The sequence below is a fragment of the Citrus clementina genome, unplaced genomic scaffold (genome assembly GCF_000493195.1).
Source record: "Citrus clementina cultivar Clemenules unplaced genomic scaffold, Citrus_clementina_v1.0 scaffold_1, whole genome shotgun sequence".
NCBI lineage: Eukaryota > Viridiplantae > Streptophyta > Magnoliopsida > Sapindales > Rutaceae > Citrus > Citrus x clementina.
Window position 1 is genome coordinate 14,238,045 of NW_006263303.1, and position 23,444 is coordinate 14,261,488.

General features: G+C 34.4%; 1 protein-coding gene and 1 non-coding gene across 2 annotated transcripts; one reads left to right on the forward strand and one right to left on the reverse strand.

Annotated features, from left to right (window-relative positions):
* Positions 1 to 227: 227 nt before the first annotated feature.
* LOC112096022 lies at positions 228 to 334 on the forward strand. Its single transcript, XR_002904181.1, has one exon. It is a non-coding gene; the product is annotated as a small nucleolar RNA R71 (small nucleolar RNA).
* Positions 335 to 19,500: 19,166 nt separating this feature from the next.
* On the reverse strand, positions 19,501 to 22,963 carry LOC18056103 (histone H1). Its single transcript, XM_006451585.2, has 4 exons — positions 22,669 to 22,963; positions 21,807 to 22,550; positions 20,047 to 20,127; positions 19,501 to 19,954 (listed from the first exon to the last, which is right to left on the reverse strand). Exons 1-4 carry the CDS (start codon positions 22,810 to 22,812, stop codon positions 19,793 to 19,795), a joined length of 1,131 nt encoding a protein of 376 aa, XP_006451648.1. The 5' UTR covers positions 22,813 to 22,963; the 3' UTR covers positions 19,501 to 19,792.
* Between the last annotated feature and the right edge of the window lie 481 nt (positions 22,964 to 23,444).

Genomic DNA, 23,444 nt, shown 5'->3' on the forward strand with positions numbered 1-23,444 from the left:
TTGGGTTGCATAACTAGAATTTCATATTATGTACCCCCGCTGCTCCTCTTGCTGCCGGCTGTCTAGTTGATGGCCACTGATAATTATTGTTGGCAATTCTCTCTAAAATTTCATAAGCTTCAGTGTAAGATTTAGATAACAAAGCTCCATTTGCTGAAGTATCAACCATCAATCTTGTACTTGGATTCAACCAATTGTCGAAGGTTTCCAATTGTATGCAACAAGGATTGTCATGATGAGGACACCTTCTGAGCAGTTCTTTAAATCTCTCCCAAGCCTCATACAAACTCTCATCTTCAAGTTGATGAAAAGAAGTGATCTCATTCCGCAATTTTGCATTCTTGGTTGGTGGAAAATACTTCATTAAAAATTTGTTAGCCAATTCATTCCATGTAGTGGAATCAAATGGTAATGAGTTGAACCATGCTCTTGCTCGATCTCTTAAGGAATAAGGAAAAAGCCTTAGTCTAAAAGCATCTTGTGTTGCTCCAGCAATTTTAAAAGCATCACTCACTTCCAAAAACAACTTAAGATGGAGGTGAGGATCTTCAGTTGGTAGTCCATTGAATTGACCCACTGTTTGTAACATTTGAAACATCACTGGCTTCAGTTCAAAGTTTGCGGCTTCCGCTTCTGGTCTGACTATTCCAGGATGCACAACTTAAGGAGTTAACACATCATAATCTCTGATAGCCCTGTCTTTGTCATCTGCCATGTAAAAGATATTGTTGTTGCCTGGCTGTCTCTGATTAACATGCTCATTTTGCACCTCTTGAATGTTGACATGTTGTAATGGCTCGTGAGGGTCCAAATTTCCCACATCCTGCAGATTATCCATGTCTGAAACATTTTTTGAATTTCTTTGTTCTCTTCGCAGTCTCCTTACAGTCCTTTCAATCTCAGGATCAAATTGGAATACAACAGATCTGTCTTTGGGCATGCAAGTGTTGATCTGTCAATAAATAGAACAAATTAAATCAAGTTAGCACTGTCAAGATTTACTTCACACTTCGAAAATAAACAATCAATCCCCGACAACGGTGCCAAAAACTTGTTGGTGAATTTTTACTCAATTGCTATTGATGCCAATGTGCAAGTGTACACAACAAGTACTAAAGTGATGAATATTCTATATCGTCTCCACAGGGACTGATGTTACTAGAAATGCTACAGCAATCACAATAGTGCAATCTACCTTTATTTCACGATGAACTAGTTAAAATTGATTACTACCGAAATTCACAATTGTAAGGAAATAAAATAAATAACTGCAGTATGTAATAGATTAGATCAATTGCGTAAAAGAATCAAATGAGAATGAAGTAGATGAATGATCAAACTCTCTTAATGGGTTGACTGCTTTTCATCAAATTAACACCACTTGCTACAACAATTCATACAGCACTGGGCAGAATCATTTTGTATCCTCAGCTGTCACGTGTTGGACTTCTCAGACCCTTAAGTATCCTAACAATGACTAGTTGCTATTCTACCTAAGGTATGACATTATGAACATCTACTCTCTCTACCCTACAAGGTGAATGCCTATGTCTAGTTCTTCACAAATCTTAACTTTAAGTATAGCCCTTATGGGATTCAAGAAAAACTTAATCTAGGAAACTCAAATTAAGATCAAGTATTACTCTAATAATATCCGCTAAGACATGCCATTTTGCAGCTCTATTATAACTTGAACCATTAAATGGGTGGTCAACCGAAATAACAGTTATAATAATAGCTATTAGAGTAACATGCTACAGCAGTCGTACAGCAACTCATAAGAACAGTCAAATACCCATTTAGATTGTTTGTCACACTACAGGCAAATTTAGTTCATACTTTGAAAAAGAAAAATAAATAACAAAATATTGGTCATGAAATACATCAGTTTAATCAAAGAGTAAAGAAAAGAACAAGGAACAATGAAAATTAAATCCAAATAACTCTACTGGATTTTTTCACTGATGCAGACTTGGTTCCCTTCAATTCTGATTGTTTTCTTCTTTTCCTCTTGATTTTTCCAATGTCAATTAATTACCGCCATTTTATGTGATGCTCACCCCTTTTTATAACTGAAAACTAGGGTAAACAAAACCCTAGGGCGCGCATGAGTCAGATTAGGAAAATACAGATCGCAATTCCGCAGATATCTCGTGCTAAGTTTTCTCTGTCGTTGTTCCAGGATTGCTACAGTAATGGTTGCTCCAGCAACGGCTACAACACTGCACTGCTCCAGATTTTGTTTCACTTTTTTTGTGGCCATATTCTTCCTCCTTTTTGCTAGCCTACTGCATCAACATCCCTTCCATGAATTATAAGCTTCTGGAAACCTACAATTATGCACATGATTTGAGCACAAATTACTTTAAATCAAGCAAAACTTATTAAGACTAAACTAAAATGAATGTTTATGCAAAACGTAACAAAAATGCAATAAAAACACATCATTTACTCTCTAAGTGATCTTGATTTAAGTTTAGAATTGTCATAATAACTCTCATTTCATAGAGTTATCAATATACAGCAAGTATGTTTGGAGAAATCACGACAGAAATACAGATATTTAAATCAGGTGGTACCTGAGGTGCACGAAGGATATCCATAACACCTGCATAGCCGATTGTTCAAATATAAAGTAACAAACAGTGAAGTTATGACATACCAAATCAAGTCTATCATAAAAGTTTAGTACAAGCAGCAATAAGATTGCTGAACCAACCTTTCTAAAGACAATTATCCGAACACATTAAAAAGGGACACCATAACAAAGAAAATACCCAAAAAAAGAACAATAAAGACATCATGCCAACAAGTTTCAAAAGTTATATCAAACAAGATCAAGCAAAAAATGAAACTTTATCTCCGCCACTCCTCTAAATAGGGGGATCAATAGATGCTCCCGAGGTAGTAGAAGTATATCCCTCGTGTGTAGCTGCATTTTATGGAAGCTCTAACTGGTAGCCTAGATGACCGTTGTGGGCTAAGAGATTGGGGAGCCTGAGTCCCATTTCTATCCTCGATTGTCTTCAGAATGGCTGATCTATCCACCCATTTCTCTACACAAGGTACGACTAGCCTTAGGCTTGCACTCCAAACCACCATCATGATCATCAAGGCCCCATGTTTTAACTGGATTTTGCTACAAAGGAAAAAGAAACAAAAACTTAGTTAAACATAATAAAATTTGTATTAAGGGTAACATGGGTGCCTCACGAAGCCGAGGTGTGTATATTTGAGATGACATTTGAATAAAGGTCAAAAGTGATGGGAGGAAGTCAGAGAGCTTTCGAAGACTTGGATCTGGAGAGAGGGCCGACTCAATGGGCTAAATTTAACCTGTAAAATAGAGAAAAGATGTTAGAGGTGGAGCTGGCGGTGACCGAGGACCACACTCCGATGCTCAAGTAAGTTTTTGGACAATATTGTAGGTGTTAAGCGCTTACCAACCCTTAACAATGGTAGTTGGAGGTTGAAGAAAGCCTCAGCCCCTTTTTGTGTATATTTTTTTTATTTTAAGTGTTCATGAATGAGAAAAATATAATCTAAGCACTTTTATATAGAGTGCCCTGGGGTGCCTTAGTCGCCTACCACTTGGAGAATTTTTATTAGTTAGCCCTAAAGAATATGTCATTTCTTTGGCGTGTATATTCGTTTCAAGTATTGAGAGCATGCTTGAAGAGTAAGTAAGGTGTTATTTGCTTGGTTTGTTTAGTTATACATGTAGCGCATGCTGCCTGGTGGTCCTGAATACCTCAGCAGAGGCTGTCTAAAAGACCACTGCCCTTGGTGTGCTGTCCTTTACTTTTGGGCAAGCATAATAACCAATTTTCCCTCATTTTCCAATAAGATATTCCTTATTAAAATCAGCTTAATAAAATATTCTCTTTTGGGCGATAGGGATATTTGAGGCAATTAATATTCCACATAATTTCTTCATCCACTTTACTTCTGACATGGGGTACCCCGTGTACCAGCTTGACTATTAGGTGTACCGGGTGTAGGTCGAGTACCCTCCGATGATTGTTTTTAATCATATAATTTTTCATTGACATATAGTTTATCATTATTGATCTATAATTTCTTCTCCAAACAACATTCTTCCAGTTTCTTTCAGCAAGAGTAATTGAGGCAAAAAAAACTCACGGAAGAATTATAAGTGAGACGTGATATTTGGTTCTCCTTTACGAATGGTTGAGTGAGAAAAAAGCGTACCTCTGCTAGCACTTTTCTGATTTGGCCACTTGTGTCTCCTTATTTAAAATGACCACTTTTCTCTCTCAACTTTTTTTTTTTAGCATTACAGTTACTACGCTCTTGGAATGTGGGGAAATAAAAAGTGGCTGTCAGGGCTTTTCTCTTTGGCTTTCTCTTTCAAATTTGAATTTCAAAATGTACCTCGCCCTTCTAATTGTCAACCACACACTTGACTTGTCCTTTTTTTTTCCTCTTTTTGAACTTCAAAATTGGGGGCAGACATTTCTCTAATGACACAACACATTTCCTTTTTCTTTGTCTTTGCTTTAGAACAAGTGAAAGTACTTATTTCACTTACACATCGTACAACTCCCCTTTATTATTTATATCCTTCTTTTTTCTTTTTTCTTTCTTTCACCTCCCCTTTACTCTTTTTGAAATCCCTAGAGTTATCCTTGAACCTGCAAACATCTTGGCAGCACATCTTTGTTCTCCATTCGAAACCCAAGCAATTCCTTGCGTTTTTCTTTAGCTTCTGTTAGGTAAGCCTCTCTCTCTTCTTTGTTTTTTTTTTCTTCCTTTTCTTTCCTCTTTTCCTTCCTCCTGGTGCTTCTAACTTTGACTTCCCTTTTATTTTCTTTCTTTTACCGCTACTAGGCAAAGTTTTTGGCCATATAGAGAGTGATATATTGAGTGTGGGTAGGGCTAATTGGTCAAAGGTTCCCCATCGGCTTCTTTTCATGACCAAGTATGAGTAGAGGGTATTGCAAGGGTATTCTAGTGTCACTCGTATTTTGTTTTCTAGCCTTATGTTTTCCTTACTGTTTGCCCTTCTGTTATTTTAATTCACAATAAGCTTTGTGTCTGTTTATCTGACCTTTTCTTCTTGTTTTCCATGGTGGTTGATTGATATGGATCGGTCCAGCGAAGATTTCGACTCCTTTATAAACCGTCTAAGAAGTGAATCCTCAATTACCGTAGGTGCCACCTCTTCGATAGGTACCCTTCCTCATCAAAGCCCGGCAACAAAGAAGAAGTCGTAAGGCTCCTCTCATTGTGGTTTCAAGGGTACCCTATGTACTTAAAAAAAAAAAAAGATGTTTCATTATTTTCCCTACCTAGGGACCTGTTGAAGTTTCCCACCTAGATGAATACCTATATTACACTTTTACGAATATTACTTTTAAGGTGGCTTTGGAGATGGACAAATTAGGCTTGAATAAGTACTATAACCGAGTGCTTAAGGCTAGCTAAGATGTGAGTATCTTTTACATGATGTATCTTTTATGTTTTTCTCTTCTCTCTTTTTTGTTCTTCTAACCTTGGGGTACCCTTTGTTGTGGGCTACCTTTCTTCTAAGTTGTAGCCTCCAGGATCTCGCTACTATCAGTTAAAGATTAATATTGAAAGGACAGAAGAATATATTATTCTTTCTTATATTTTGAATTACAAGAATATGACTTATATATATACAACTTTGACAAGCCATTACAGAGATAAATTTGTGGCTTATTAAAAGAATGCTTTCCTAATATATATAATAACAGTTGGCTAGAGATATTCTAGTCGTTAGTAAATAATACTAAATTAATCATGATGACTCAATCTTGATAGTGGGAATAAAGCATAGTCACAGCTGAGTATATTGCTAAATTTGTTTCAATGGTTTTAATGTTGGATTCTGGTGATACTTTGTTGCTATGCATGGAGCCCGTAGTTATCTTGCTTGCCAACTTTGTCTCATTGTGATGAGTTTTCTTATCAGCCCCCTGCAAATTAGGCATGGCCATGGAGTGAATGTCGAGTTTGTACCGAAATTTGAAGAAGAGTTCTTTGGACAGAGGCTTTGTGAAAATATATGCAGTTTGCTGTAAGGATGGAATGTATTTGGTGGTGAGCAAACCACATGTGACCTTTTCTCGAACGAAGTGGTAGTCAAGCTCAATATGCTTGGTTCGAGCATGATGAATTGGATTTTTGGCCATATGGAGTGCACTCATGTTGTCGCAAATCAGACCTGGTGGTTTGTCTTGAGGTATACCAATGTCGCTTAATAAGTATGTAAGCCATGTAAGTTCTGCTGCTGTAGAAGCCATGCTACGATATTCTGCTTCAGCACTAGAGCGAGCTACTGTTGCCTGCTTTTTGGAGCTCCAAGAAATACAATTTGCTCCAAGATAAACACAAAAACCACTTGTGCTCCTTCGAGTTATCAGACAACCTGCCCCAATCTGAATCTGAAAAACCATATAGTTTGGTGCTGCTTTGTTTTAGGTATCTCAATCCAAAATCCATTATGCCCTTGAGATAGCGAAGGATAAGTTTGACAGCCCGAAAGTCTAACTTGGTTGGAGATTGAAATTTTTGACAAACCTGGTTTACTGCGTAAGTTATGTCTGGTCTAGTGAAGGTTAGATATTGGAGGCTGCCGACTATTTTTCGATATTCAGTGGCATCAACAAGTTCATTATCATCAGATCTTGGTGTTGTTTTCATGGCAATTGGAGTGGCAATAGCTGTGCTGTTGATCATTTTTGTTTTGAGCAGCAAATCCATTGTGTATTTAGACTGCGAGAGAAACATACCATGATTAAATTGTTTAATTTCAATTCGCAAAAAATAAGTAAGCATTCCGAGATCCTTTAATGCAAATTGTGTGCTAAAGAGTGAATGATATTTTGTATGACACAGGTATTATTTCCTATAACTATCACATCATCCACATACACAAGTAATAACACAATGCTTGACTCATGATGTAGAATAAATAATGAATGATCAGCCTTACTATTTCTAAAGCCAAGTTTGATAAGTGCATGATAAAGACAGTCAAACCACGTTCTTGGGGCTTTGTTTAAGTTCATAGAGTGATTTATTTAATTTACAAACATACGAAGGCAGTTTAGGATTGATAAAATTCGGTGGCTGCTCCATGTAAACAGTTTCTTTGAGGTGACCATGAAGAAAGGCATTGCGCATATCAAGTTGCCTTGTGGTCCAATTGAGATTAACGGCAAGGGAAAGAACAAGTCAAATCGTTGTGTGCTTGACGACTGGACTGAAGGTTTCTTCAAAGTCAATTCCGGGAATTTGCGTGAAACCTTTAGCGACTAAGCGTGCCTTGAATCTTTCGATGGTTCCTTTTTCAGTATATTTGAAACGATACACCCACTTAGACCCAATTATATTGGCATCACTAGGCCTTGGTACAAGAGACCAAGTGTTGTTTTGGTGCAACGCGTGGAGTTCGTCTTTCATGGCAGCAACCCACTGAGGATGTCTTAGAGCACTTTTCAAGGTTTTTGGCTCAGTCACTAATAAGGTCTGCAAAGCCAGGTTCGGGTTTTGTTTAAGTTTATGACGAGTCACCATTGGATGTGTGTTCACAATACTCTCAGTTTGAAAAGTATGCGGATCCTTTTGAATTGGCAGTTCAATGACCAACTTGTTTGAGATGTCTGGTAAGTCATGGGTTTGAGTTCTTTCTGCAAGGACTGGAGTGGTAATGTCTTGGCTTTGTGATGGATTGGCCGGAGTGGAGATATTTTCCTCTATGTTTGGATTTTGAATGCATGGTGATGAGGGCGTCACAAGAATTGGTTCTTGGCCTTCATTATTTGAATTTTTGTTATGCATGCTTTCCTTGTGACTGTTGGGCTCCTCATCGCAACAATAATGAGTCCGTGCAAGAGTACTAGTTGCTTGGTGATTTTCCTCTTGATCACAATTTGATGTTGATTCAATTGCATCACGCCAGTCGTTAGCAGGTGGAAAGACATTGTTTTCCTGCGAAATAGACAAGTCTGAAGAATTATTATCAAAAGGGAATACACTTTCATAAAAAACATGTCAAGATATATAAACTCGTTTGGTACTGAGGTGCAAACATCAATATCCTTTATGTAAAAGCTATATCCAATAAAAACACATGAATATGTTCTTTTCTCAAATTTATTTTTATTGTAATCTCTTAAATAAGGGAAACACCTGCACCCAAAAACTTTTAGTAAATGATAATCAGGAGACTTAAAGAAGAGTTTTTCATAAAGACTTTTCATCCAATTAAAGATAAGAGCATGCGATTTATTAAATAAACTGCTGTAATAAATGCTTCAACCCAAAGCGATAAAAGAATTTTAGCATGAAACATCATGGTTAATGTTGTTTCTGATATGTGCCTGTGCTTTCGTTCAGGAACCCCATTTTGCTTAGGCGTATAAGGACAAGAGACTTGTTGTGTGATGCCCCAAAATTGTAGGTGATTAATGAACAATTTCGAGGCAAACTCTCCTCCTCTATCATATTGAAAAATCTTGATTTTTCTTTCTAGTTGAGTTTCCACCTGTCGTTGAAACTTTACAAAGCAATCATAAAAGTCAGATTTACGTTTTAAAGGGAACAACCATGAATATCTTGTGCAATCATCAATAAATAAAGCATAGTATCTAAAGTTTTGTGTAGAATTTAGAAGAGCAGGGCCCCACAAATCACAATGTATCTTTTCTAAAGGAAATTCTGAAATTTTATTCGATTTGTCAAAGGGAAGTTTGCAACTCTTTCCTAATTGGCATGAAACACATATTTTTGGTGTTTGTGTCCAATTGGAAATATTAATCTCTTTTGATGATTTTAATACGCTTAAAACTTTGTGACTTGGATGTCCAAGCCGCTTGTGCCAAAGATCAGCATCTACAGAGTTTCCTTTTATTGCATTCAAGGCTTCTCGTTCATTCTCATTAAGGACGTATAAATTCCCACGCCTGCTACCTCGTGCTAATACCTAGTTCTGTGCGTTCTTAACAGTAAATCCATTAGCATTAAACTCAAGAGAACAAGGAAAATCATTAGTAAGATGAGCTACAAAAAGAAAATTTTTCTTTAATTGTGGAACAACAAGTACGTCTTTAAATTTTAAAGTGCCATGATTTGTATTCAAGGAAATATTTCCAACGTCAGAAATATTTAATCATTGACCGTTGCCAACAATTATTTTATCATGACCTTTATAAGACGTAATTGTATCGAGTTTACCAGGATTGTTCACCATATGTGAAGTGGCTCCTGAATCTGCATAGATACTTTGATCAAAGGTTGTATTATTGCGGTTTATCGCTGTAAATGCTTGGGGAATTTCATCTTGATCATACTTATAGCGATCCCAACACTCGGCAGCACTATGGCCTCTCTTAAAGCAAATCTGACAAACAATAATCGCTTCTTCATTCTTTTTAGTGTCTATATTGCTTGTTTTTGGGGCTGCCTGATGCTTATGAGTTTTTGGATTATTGTTGGAAAAGTTGAATTCTCTTCGTTGACCTCCATGTCTGCCTCCTAGTGGTTTTCTTCCTCTCCCCCTTTGGCCTAAGAAGGCCTGATTACGACTAGTAAATTCTATCTCTTCTTGTCTGTGGGACATCACTGTTTGTTCATGATTCTTGAGAGCCGTGATAAATTGCTTCAAATTCGGGTAAGGGGGTTTTGTTAGCATGGCTGTTTTGAAATCTGAGTACTTCGGCCCTAAAGATCTTGCAAGGTGGAAAACCTTATCTTCATCTAGAATTGGCCTTCCAATGGCTGCTAGATTATAACAAATCGATTTGAATTTCTTAAGAAATTCTTCAAGCTTGATATTTCCTTTCTGTCGCTGGAAGCATGTGCTCTTCAATAGATTGCCAAACTTTTTCAGCGGATTGGCTTTCAACTATTAGACTTAACACTTCCTCCACCATCATACCTCTTAGCCATGTCATTAATAATTCATCATTGTTCATCCATTAGATGAATTCAGGATTTCTCATTTCCTTGCCATCTCGTAAAATTTTCTTCGACGGAATTTTCACATTCACAATGTGATGCTTCAACCCAAGGCTTCTAATAAGTGGCAGAGTTTGGGATTTCCAAAGAAGAAAATTGTTGGTTGTGAGTTTGATCGAAATTAGACTGGCACATTGATGAAACTATTGAATGGTGTGCTTAGGTTCAGTTTGAATTTTAGCCATAGGCTCTGATACCATAAAGATTAATATTGAAAGGACAGAAGAATATATTATTCTTTTTTATATTTTGAATTACAAGAATATGACTCATATATATACAACTTTGACAAGCCATTACAGAGATAAATTTGTGGCTTATTAAAAGAATGTTTTCCTAATATATATAATAACAGTTGGTTAGAGATATTCTAGCCGTTAGTAAATAATACTCAATTAATCATGATGACTCAATTTTGATAGTGGGATTCCTCTAGTCACGGCTGAGTATATTGCTAAATTTGTTTCAATAGTTTTAATGTTGGATTCTAGTGATTCTTTGTTGCTATGCATGGAGCCCGTAGTTATCTTGCTTGCCAACTTTGTCTCATTGTGATGAGTTATCTTATCATCAGTAACATTCAGTCAGAGAATGAAAAGTTGAGAAGTGAGATTCAAAGCCATCGATCTCGTGAGGAGAAGTACACCCAAGAGATCAATACTTTAAAAGGGCGACTTTATGAAGTTTCCAAGCAGAAAACCCATATGGCGAGGGATCTCGGGGATCTTCAAGCTAAGCATGAAGACTTGATCTCCCAGCAAAAGGATGATTGACAGTGTTATTGAGCGCATTATAACAGAGGTGTGGAGTGGTGATCCAAGGCTAATAGTGTTGAGAGTAAAGAAGTGGCTAGATAAATCGGCCATCCTGAAGGCAATCGAGGATAGAAGGGCTCCTCGCACTTCCCGACCTGGAAGTCCACGAAGGTGGAGAAGACCAGCCTACATGTAACTTGGTTTAGCACTACTGTTATCTTGTTGGCACTTTCCTCTTATTATGCCCTTGGAACTAATTTCCTTGTTTCCAGTTTGCTCTTATTTTGTTAGGATAACCGAATTGCTTAGATGTACTTGCAAATTTTATTTAATTTGTAACTGTCTTATAATGCTATCTTTATTTTCCATAGCTTTAGATGTTGTCTCTTTGATGCTTTCTGAAATCTGATTCTCCTTATGGGGTACCCCGGATACCCATCAGTAATTGAGCTATTGTTGGGTGTAAATACTAATGTTATTAGTTTTAGTGTGTAAGTGTACACAACAAGTAATATAATTATAAGTATTCAAGATCGTCTCCATAGGGATTGATGTTATCAGACTTGCTACAACAATTTTAACAATGCAGATTTTGTTCTAAATTAAAATAAAACAATTAATGAAACTAATATACTAATTAAAATAAAAACGCAATAAATAAAATGCAACACAATAAATTATCACGCCAAACGCAAGGATAAAATCAATGGGAATATAAAGTAGTTGAGTGAATAAACTCTTTTAATGGTCTTGACTATTTTCTAATGGTTGGCTTGGTTGCTGCAGTATCTGCTACAACACTAGGCAGAATCATTATGTATCATTAGCCGCTGCATGTTAGATATCTTATATCTATATGTAACCTAACAGTGATCAGTTGTTATTCCAACATAAGATATAGCTTAGGTTCTATTTACCCTACAAGGTGAATCTTTATGTCTAGTTCATCATTGATCTTAAATCAAGCATGGCCCTTTTGGGACTCAAGTAAAACTCAATCCAGGAAACCTAATCTACGACCAAGTATTGCTCTGAAATGTTCCACTAAGATCGGCCCTTTTGTGGCTCTTCCTTAGCTAGTATCATTAAATGGGTGATCAACCAAAATAATGAATAAAAATAAAAATAAAAACTATCAAAACAAAATGCTACAACAAACATGCAGCAACATATAAATTCAGTCAATAAACCATCAAGATTATTTATCACTCAACCACAAATAAATTTAGTTCATGGTTTGCAAAAGAAAAATAAAGAACAAAGTTTCGACCATAAAACACATCCCCGTGAATAAATAGAAAACACGAAAACAAGATAAGAATAAGAAGGAATGAGCTCCCAATTGATCTCTGTAATTTTTCCTCTTGTGCAGCCATTAATCTCTCTCTTGAATCTTGTTTTTCTTTTGTTTCTTTATGGTTTTTCTCCTTGGGTGACGGCTCCCCTTTTCCTTATGATGTGTGCTTCTTTTATAGCTGAAAATTAGGGTAAACGGAAGCCTAGGGCACGCATAAGTCAGATTAAGAAACTGCAGATCGCAATTCTAAACGTATCCCGAGCGGAAGTTTTTCTATCGTTGTTCCAGGATTGCTACAGCAATGGTTGCTACAGCAACTGCACTGTTCCAGATTTTTTTTAATTCTTTTGTAGCCATGTTCTTTCCTTATTTTTGCAAGTCTATTGCATCAGCATTTCTTCCTTGAAATTTGAGCTTCCGGTCACCTACAATTATGCATATGATTTAAGCACACAATTTATTCTAAATCAAACAAAATTTATGAAGAATAAACTAAGATGAATGATTATGCAAAATATAACAAAAATGCAATGAAAACACATCATTTACTCTCTAAGTATTATTGATTTAAGTCTAAAAGTGTCATGATAACTCTTATTTCATAGAGTTATCAGCTATCTCTTTCTTCATATAGGAGTAACCTTATTTCATCATCAATAAGGTGATTCATCCAGATATGCTTGCCTTATATGAGATGGTTGAAAACTTCACAATTCGCCATTCTATTATCACTAAATAAGTAATATAGATAGTGATTATAATGGCTGCCGCCTATCCTCATGCAAGATGGTTGAAAAGATCACGTTTCGCTATTCGATTGTAACCAAATAAGCAATATAGATTATGATTACAGTGGTTGCTGCCTACCTGATAGTTCTATTAAATGAGAGTTATCATGCCACTTTTAGATTTAAATCAAGATTACTTAGAGAATGAATAACGTATTTTTATTGCATTTTAGTAAGGTTTTGCAATAGGCTTGTAAAGATAAGGAAAGAACTGGGTTAGAGAAGAATTGAAACAAGTCTGGAACAATGCAGAAGTTGAAGCCAATGTTGTAGCACTATTGTTGTAGCATCGTTGCTGTAGCAATCCTGGAGCAAGTACATAGAAGATTTCGTGTGAGATACTTAAGACATTGCAATTTACAGTTTCCTAATCTGGAAGATACGTACCCTAGACTACTGTTTACCCTAATTTCCAACTATAAAAGAAGCACACAAGCAAAGAAAAAAAAAAGGGAGGAAAGCCGTCATTAGAAAAAAAAATATAAAGAAACAAAACAAGAGAACACAAAGATGAAGAAAGAGAATTGAGGGCTACAACTGAGGTATCCGATAAGAAGATCAAGCGAATCTCACTCTTATTTCTTGTTCCCTTGATTCTATCTCGTTATAATGAATTGTTTGATGGCTGAAACTATTTTTCTTCTTGTTTTATCACAAATTATGAACTAAATTTACTTGTGGTTGAGTGATGAACAAACTTAATGGTTAATTGACTAATATTTGATGTTGTTATATGTTTGCTATAGCACGTTGTTTTGATAATACTTATTTCAATTCACTATTTCGGCTGACCACACATTTAGTGATACTATTAAGAAAGAACGTAAAAAAGGTTTATCTTAGTGGAACATATCAGAGCAATACTTGGTTTTAGATTAGGTTTCCTAAGTTAGGTTTAACTTGATTCGAAAAGGGACATGCTTAATCTAAAATTAGTGATGAACTAGCTATAGGATTCACCTTGTAGGGTAATTAGAATCTAAAATGTGTAATGTTATATCTTATGGTAGCATAACAATTGGTCACTGTTAAGTTGTATTTAGATATAAGACATCCAACATGTGATAGCTGAGGATACATAAGGATTCTGCCCAGTGCTGTAGCAACCGAGCCAAACATTAGAAAAATAGTTGAAACCATTAAGTGAGTTTAATCACTCAACTGCTTTATTCCCCTTGGTTACATCCTTACATTTTCCGTGATATTTTACTTTATTGCATTTTTCTTATTGCGTTTTTATTTTAATTAGTTCATTAGTTTAATAATTTGTTTTAATTCCAATTTAGAATAAAAATTTGCACTGATAAAAATTATTGTAACAATTCCCATAACAACAATCCTTGTGAAGATGATCTTGAATACTTCTCATTATATTACTTGTTTTGTACACTCGCAATGAAATACTAGTTATGCAACCCAATAGGGGGTGAATTAGGATTTTAAAACTTAAGCTAAACAAACCACCGAACAATTCAATCTATTGCCTGAATGAAATAAAAAAAATAAATTTAATAAAACACAATAATAAAATAGTAAGGGAAGAGAGAGCAAACACAATGAATTTTACGTGGTTCAGTCAATCGTGCCTACGTCCACATCTCTAAGCTCACCGGGCTTGAGGATTTTACTAAGCAAGCCTCCATGACTTCAACCACTCTTACAATTGACTTCCAAGGTGTCAATAAACCTTTACAACAAGAGATTATTCTCAATCTCTTAACCCAAGTGTATCCCAACACTTACAATCACTCAAAGATAAAGATTACAAATTAAAATGTCTCACACAATATATTTGATTACAAAATGATAGCTTCAATGCGTGAATAAAATAAAATAAAATCAAGTTTGAAGCTCAATAATAGTTGTATACTCAATAGTAAGCTCAGTGATAATCGTTAGATCACTTTTTATTTGAATTTGATTAAGCCATTTTATAGATGGAGCTAAAAACTAGTTGTTTTTTACTTTATGCACACAATCGAATCATCGTTTAGCACTTATCGGATCACCATTTTAACTTGAGCAAGTGACTATTGTGCCAAAATTTAAATTGTCAGATCACCGTTATCAAGATGTCGGATTACCGTTATCGCTCCAGAATCTTGTCCAAAGATATCGGCTATCCGTTTGACATAAACAGTTTACTGTTTGCAAGATGATTGCTCTATGGAAAGCTATCGGTTTACCATTATCAATAAATGGTTTGCTGTTATCTGAAATTTACTCTATGAAATGCAATCGGTTAACCTTTATCCATAAACAGTTTTTTCGTTATCTGAAAGTTGCTCTCTGGAATGCAATCGGTTCACCATTATCCATAAACGGTTTTTCATTTTCTGAAAGTTGCTCTTTGGAATGCAATCAGTTCACCGTTATCCCTAAATGGTTTACCGTTATCTTGAAACTTACTCTCTGGAATGCAATCGAATTACAGCTATCCCTAAACGGTTCACCGTTTTCGAATTATTACATTCTAGAATGCTATCAGTTTGCCATTTTCTAATAAACGGTTCACTGTTTTCTTAGAATATTATACGGCTTACAGATTCTGATCTGATTAACAAAATTTTTAGACTTATCAATTTAAAACTTGTTTGCTATCATCAAAATCATTAAATATATGAGTTAACAACGGTGAGCAAGTTTTTAACATCTAATAACTATGTTCTTTAACTTTTAATCTAATGAGTATAATATGTTATCCTTGCTAATTCACAGACCCCTAATGAATGTGGAGTTTACACTAATGTTGACAGTCATAAACATTACACTCTCATGTCATTGTATAGATACAAATCCTTACAGAAGTGCCTCCCCAAGTTGAGTGTTGAAGATTGTATATTTATAAAGGGTAAACGTTATTTTATACTCCAAATCTCACTAACATCTATATTCTTATGTAATTAAGTCTCTTAAGCTTTGATTTTGTGTGTTACGCTATAATTCGAGTATTTTATATATTTTAGGGATACTTTGGTTATTTCATGATTGACTAGAAGTCAGACAGCAAAACATATAGTGTTTTTAAGCTTGAAATAGCTAAAAACCTTAGAAAAGATATAAAAGGCAAAATCATAATTTTACTCATGTTTGGGATCCTATATGGTAGCAGCAGCATCATAAATAGATTCAAAAGCTCTGAAAACCTAAGAAATGATGGAAACCAATGTCAAAATGGACTCAAATTGCATAAAACAAGATTTATAGAAGTCCAAATCTAGTGTGTTATGATGCATGCTAATTTAGTAAAACCTAGTTGACTTGACTGATGACGTGACAACATACTATTGGATCAAAAAATGCGCTTACATTACATGCAATGCACTAAATCAGTGCTTGCTGACTCTTGCATTGATTGATTATATGGCAGTATATTATTAGATCGAAAAACGCACATACGTTACATGCAATACATCAAATTACAGCCTTAATGACTTGCCTCATCCAATAAAAGTTTTCCATCCTCCCCCGTTAATTTGATAGCTCTAGACCAAATTTGAGCCCCAATTTGTGTGATTTTTACATACTTTAATATAAAATTATCATTTTACCCTAATTCAATTATAAGTGGTTAATTTAATTTCTAATTTGGGTTGAAGGTGAAGTCTCACATAATCCATGGGTTTAATTTGATGAGTATATTTTCTTTTCCTCTCTGATTTATGTTGTTGTTTTGCTCATTATTGATAGACAGTGTATTGTGTCTAGGTTTTGCATGGTACAACAGCTCCTTCATGAAAGATCATTATTGTCTAGCATAATGAGCACTTTACACCATATTTATTAGAAAGAGACTCCTCTATAGTATTTATGGTTCGTCTTGATTCAGTGTTGACAGAGAATGCATCTAAGTTATTTACTAGATGGTCTTGTCACGTTGTTAACATAAGAATTATTATCAACTGCACAACGTGTACTTGACACTACACTTAGCGGAAAATCATTATTCTCTGACACACTAAGCACTTGATATTATGTTTATGAGGATGAGGCTCATGAGGAGTGAAAATTCCGCCCTCATAAATTAATTGGCACTAAAAAGGAACATTAAGCCCATAGGGCAGTGTTAAGTGTGAATCCAGAAACTCAAGTATTTCATTTATAAATTTATTCCCGACAATTTTTATTTTAAATTTTAATACTGCTCAGAAACCAACTCCAATCAATTGACAGAAAGACATTGAAAATTAACCCTACATATAATTAAATCTACTTCCTCATAAGATCGACACACATCACCATTAATCTGTATTACAATAGATCTGTGCACTTGCAAGTTCAATAAAATTTGCACAAAGACATTGAAAATTAACCCTACATATAATTAAATCTACTTCCTCATAGGATCGACACACATCACCATTAATCTGTATTACAATAGATCTGTGCACTTGCAAGTTCAATAAAATTTGCACAAGACCTCACAATCTTGACCATTTCATCATCAAATATATCCATAGATAGTGAACATGCATGTTGGGTGGAAGAACCAGACCTTAAAGTTTTCTTCATCATGATATTATATTTATTAGGATTTATCTGTAGAATTCATACATTCTTGCAAGAAGCTAATCGATCTTGTAATCTTTCCAAACAACAAAAAAAAGCTCCATTTTTGCCATTTATATACTCCATACAGCCATCCCCCAACATCTCCCATAATCGTCGTAAACATTTGAAGCATAACTAAATCCATTAAATCAAAAAAATTAAAAAAACAAAAAAATATGACTACACATTACAAAATATGATAATATGTGGCATCGAGATTCAAATCCAAAGCATGCATCAATATACAAATGATCAACAAGTTCTTTTTATGGGGGTGCTCTTAACTATTACTTTCACACACTAGAATTGCATTAATCAAGCTACATTAATGGAGGATATGTTGATGAAAGCGACTAGGCTTAATTTACTTAAAGGGCTTTTTAGGTGTCAATACTTGGAAGTTAGTATAATCGGAGTAAAAGTGCTAAGTTTATGGAGTCAGAGAAGAGTAGTTTTCTTACTTAAGATGTGATGTAACGACAATTTATAACCTGCTAGTAATCATAACAGTTCCAATTTCAATATAATTTTAATTGAAGGTTTAGTTAGGGATTACAAAAAGTCCGAGCCTGTCCATTCCTATAGGATTTGGCCCAAGCCTCTCACATGAGAGCTTGAACAAGGGCTTAGAAAAAAAAAAAGTTCGACTAAGCCTAAAGCCTCTATTTAAAAAAAAATTATAAATTAAAATAATAAATTTAAATTTAAAAAATAATAGAAAAAAAAGCTAGAATCCCTAATTTATATATCAATAATGAATCAAAATACTTTAAAATTATAATACTAACTCTCTTTTAAATATTAATTACTTAAGAGATTCTGTGAATTAAAGAATTCAGAACTAAATATATAAATTTTTATTTACTTCATTTTCTTTATTTATTATTTTATTTTTCATATATTTATTTTCTTTAATTCATTGTTGATTATAACAATTTTATTATTATTAACTCATTTTAAGTTTACAATAATTTTTAAAAAAATTTAAAACATAAGTCAAAGCTAAAGTCTGGCCCAAGCCCAACCTTTACACTTGTACTCTAATGGGTTCAAGCCTAGCCCAAGCCCTTAAATTGACAACCCTAAATTTCGTTACACTTGTTGACTGCATTTTAAGTCTTATCGGTAAATACTCATTTAATCTTTATATTTTAATTTAAATATGTGTTTCGTCATTATATTTTAAAAAAACTTCAAAACACCATTACAATTAGAAATATTACATTATTATCCTTACTTTTTCTTAACTTTTATAATAATATCTTTACAACAATATTCTTGACGTTAATTAATCTTTCAACAAGTTAATTTTAGCAAATTAATCAATTAACCCATAAATATCAATATCAAAGAACTAATATTTCTTGCACTTGCGCAACAATCTTAGCGATAATCATTTATAAATAAATTAATAAGTCATCTGAAAGATGTTTAACAATCTTACTAGTAATTATATTATAAAAAATTAATTTATTAAATTATTCTAAAAAATTAGATAAATTTTATGTTACTTTTAAGATTAATTTGATAAATTATCATTTTTTTCTTTATTAACATATTTAAAGATATTATTGCGAAGAATATTATTGTAAAATGAACGAAGAAATAAAAATAAAATTGTAAAATATTTAATAGGAGAGGATTACCTTACCAAGGAGATTGGGCATATATTATCATAAAATTTGCTACTATTTATTTATCCAACTGAAAAGGCTGGCAAAATGCACTGAAATCCCATAGAAAATTAGAATTCATTGCAGTAAAACACAAACTATTGATCCTGCATAGTTTGTGTTATTGTAAAATGAACGAAGAAATAAAATAGAAGTCTAAAATATTTAATAGGAGAGGATTACCTTACCAAGGAGATTGGGCATATAACATCATAAAATTTGCTACTATTTATTTATCCAACTGAAAAGGCTGGTAAAATGTACTGATTATATAGAAAATTTGAATACATTACAGTAAAACACAAACTAATGATCCTGCATAATTTTATTGCAAAGAATATTATTGTAAAATGAACGAAGAAATAAAAATAAAAGTGTAAAATATTTAACAGGAGAGGATTACCTTACGGATGAGATTGGGCATATATTGTCATAAAATTTGCTACTATTTATTTATCCAACCGAAAAGGCTGGTAAAATGTACTGAAATTCCATAGAAAATTTGAATACATTACAGTAAAACACAAACTAATGGTCCTGCATAGTTATCAACAACAATAACAACCACCTAAATAAAAATGGGAATTGCAACTTCCTAATTCTTTTACAGATTTTTTCTTTCTCCTGTGTCACAGTTAGAAACTAGTACAATTCTGCTCACTTGCATTCAGGTCCCTACAAACAAATTCACAATCTTCTCAGTTCTCACCCTTATTTTTATTAACTTTGAAGCACTGCTGGTTGAGTGTCCTCTTTCAATGGGATGTTAATGTCCATTGATGCAAGCCCTTCTAATTCTTGGATTGCGGCACCTGCGCTGATTTGGCTTTCACTGGTTATCTGGGGCTTCAGTACAGTAACAACTTGCTTCACCTTAGATTGCTGCGAGTGACATAATTGTAAAATAAATTCATCTTCCTGGAAAAATTTGGTGGCATCGTTTTAAGACACAAGCAGAACAAAAAGAAACTTACAAAGAATTCAAGCTTCCTCTTCAGATCTGCAATGGCTTGAGCTTGAGCTTGAGCTGCTTCGGTTAATGCCGACGATAAATTCTTTTATTTTAAAATGGAAAGACAGTAGACTCAATTCAGCAGAATAGAGAAATGAAAGATTTAAAAAAAAATCATCAAATCGATTGAACCTAAAAATCTCATTTAGATTATTCTTATTTTTCTTGGTTTTTATATATATGGTGGTGAAATGTGATCATTTTTCACCAGTAATGATATATTAAACAAAAAAACTAGTTATACAAAGTCATTCACATAAATTTACTAGGCAAATAAACTTTAATACATAAAAAGAAAAAAGCCAATATCATTGCACATTATTCCTATCAATTGTAACAATTCCTTATATATATATATTCAAATCATCCAATTCTATAATGCCCAATCAATTACTAAGGATGAATTTCTATAATTAGTTAGCATTCTTATATTATTCTTAATGAATTATCACTCAAAAACCCACTTAATTATGCAGTGAGTGGATCATTTTAATAAAAGAAATCTGCCAAGTAATCTATAAATTAACAACATATCCAGCCCCTGATTTTGAGGCAACTGGGGCTGGACCAATTGTCATTCACATAAATTTACTAGGCAGATAAACTTTAATACATAAAAAGAAAAAAGTCAATATCATTGCCACATTATTCCTATCAATTGTAACAATTCCTTATATATATATATATATATATTCAAATCATCCAATTCTATAATGCCCAATCAATTACTAAGGATGAATTTCTATAATTAGTTCATATACTTATATTATTCTTAATGAATTATCACTCAAAACCCACTTAATTATGCAGTGTATTGTTGAATTGATTCACACAAGATGAAAGTAAACAAAATTTTAAAGGAAAAACTTAACTAGACAATCCCCACTGTTATGCAAAAATGAAGGCAATAAATAACTTAAACGAAGAACTTACATATATTTTGACTAAAAACTAGTCAACTGCAATAGCTATCAGCACACTACATCACTATATTAAAATTACAATTATAATAATCTTCACATCTTGCTTCACTTAGAGTTGGTAAAATTTAACACGATCAGGTTACCCGACACGAATAAGACACGAATAAATGGGTATGGGTCGTCAAATTTGATATGATTATTAAATGGACCGGATCCAGGTTGACACGATTTCTTTCCGTGTCAGGTTAGAGTTAAAGTTTTTCACCCATTTATCCGAATAATAATACGATTCTATTTTCTATTTTAAATTAATTTTTATATTTTGGTCATTAAAACTCAAATATTAAACATAATTCTCTCTTTTTAATTTTTTTTAGAAGACGGACATATACACAGTATTTTATTTATAATTTTTTATATAAGTTTAGAACTTTAACAGTGTAAGTGTTTAAAATATTGTTACATATGTATATTTCATTATATCGATATATAATATTATTTACACGTATATAATTTAAACTTTAAATAGTATAAATATGTAATAATTTAGAATGTGTGTAATATTTGTTAAATATATAGTTATTGAATGGGTTACTGGTAACCGTTTATTTTTCTTGTCAGGTTAACACGATTATTCAATGAACCGTGTTTGAATCAACTTAAATTCGACACGAACCGAAGATGGCAGAACACAAACCCAACCCGGTGACTTATTTTCCCAGGGGTGGCTTCTCTTATGGCCCAATCAAAGTAGTTAAATAGTGTGACAATGTCTATAAAAAGTAGCAGGGGTAAATACCTTTTTAGGGCGTCCCACGGGCCTCCCAATACGCCTTCCACTACCGCTCTGCAGTTGCTTCGCTGGCCGCCCCCGTGGCCGCTTCCCACCGGCGGCCGCACCAACAACTGTACTACCAACCTTCTTTGGCCGGCCTCTGCGCCTTGCCCCACCCGGCACCGGGACCGGCACTGGCACAGGCACGTGCACATTAGCGTCACTTGTAACATAAGAAACCGTAACGTTATTAAGCTGATCTTGTTGTGGCTGCTGCTGCTGAAGCGCCTTGACAGTTTTAGGCTTCTTAGGACGACCGGACTTTCTCTTAATGGACCCACGTTGTACCTGTCCATCAGTCTTCTTCGGCCGGCCACGCCCCCGCTTCGGCTTATCAACACCAGCAGCAGTAACCGTAACCAAACCCGGAGGAGCACCCGAATTCGTCTTGCGCGGGCGGCCACGTCCTCGGCCCGGGGAAACAGCAGCAGCGGAGCCAGCGGCAGTAGGATTGTTGTTGTTATGATTATATACGACGTCGTTTGATGGAAGAATGTTGCTAGCCGGATCAGATCTAGGAGGAGGAAGCTTGTAAGATTTCTTGACCATAACGAGATGTCCAGCGTTCTTCAGACGTTTCAAGTGGTTAGTCAACAAGGTCGAGTGAGTCGTTGGGAGATTCGGGTAAGCTTTTTCTATGTACTTAGCTATGGCTCTCTTGCTTGACCCGTCTCTTTCTTTCAACGCACTAATTGCTGCACATATCATCTATAAGCCCAAAACCAAAACCCAAAGCCGAAAAAAAAAAGGTTATTTTCTAAAAATTAAAACTCAAGCAGCTGAAGCTGGAAAAATAATTAAATAAAACAGAAAACAGAAAAGTTACCTCAGCGTAAGGAGGGTGGTTGTGGTTGAGAGTAGGAGGGCTAGGGTTGGCGACGGATGCAGAGGTGGCAGGGGGAGGAGGAGGAGGAGGAGGAGGCGGCGGAGGTGGGACAGATGGCGGTGGGGGAAGAAAAGACGGGTCCATTTGATTGGACGAAGGAGGAGGAGAAATTTTATTTTAATTTTTGTCAGAAAAATGAAAATGGGTAAGGCGAGTTAGGTCATACAGACATTGAGAGAGAAAATGGGGATTATTTACGAGATGACGATGAATGAGATGACATGATAATTTGATATGATATGATGAGTCCCCAGATCAGGGTAATGAACCGTTGAGAATTGCCGTGGGCTTTGCTTTGTACTTTGCTGACGTGGATTCTTTTTTCTTTCCTTCCTTTTGTATTTTTAATTACGGTTTTTAACATTTAACACAAGTTCCGTAACAAAATTTAAAAAAAAAGTTATATAAATTAATCTAATTTTATTTTTTATCTAAAATTTGAATAAATTTAAATTAATCTAAATTCTAAATGAAGCTAATCGATTGAATGTCTGAATTTGAATGATATTTTTATTTTTGTTTAAATTGCTAAAAACAGATATTAAGTTGTTTTATTAACTTAAAAATTTGAGAACTAGTATTTTTATATTTGTGTCCTTACAAATTGTAAATGTTAAACAAATAATAAATATCTTAAAGAATTTAATTAAGATAATATATTATTATAATATAAATCATGTTCACTTGAATATAACCCTTTTTTTCTAAATTATTAT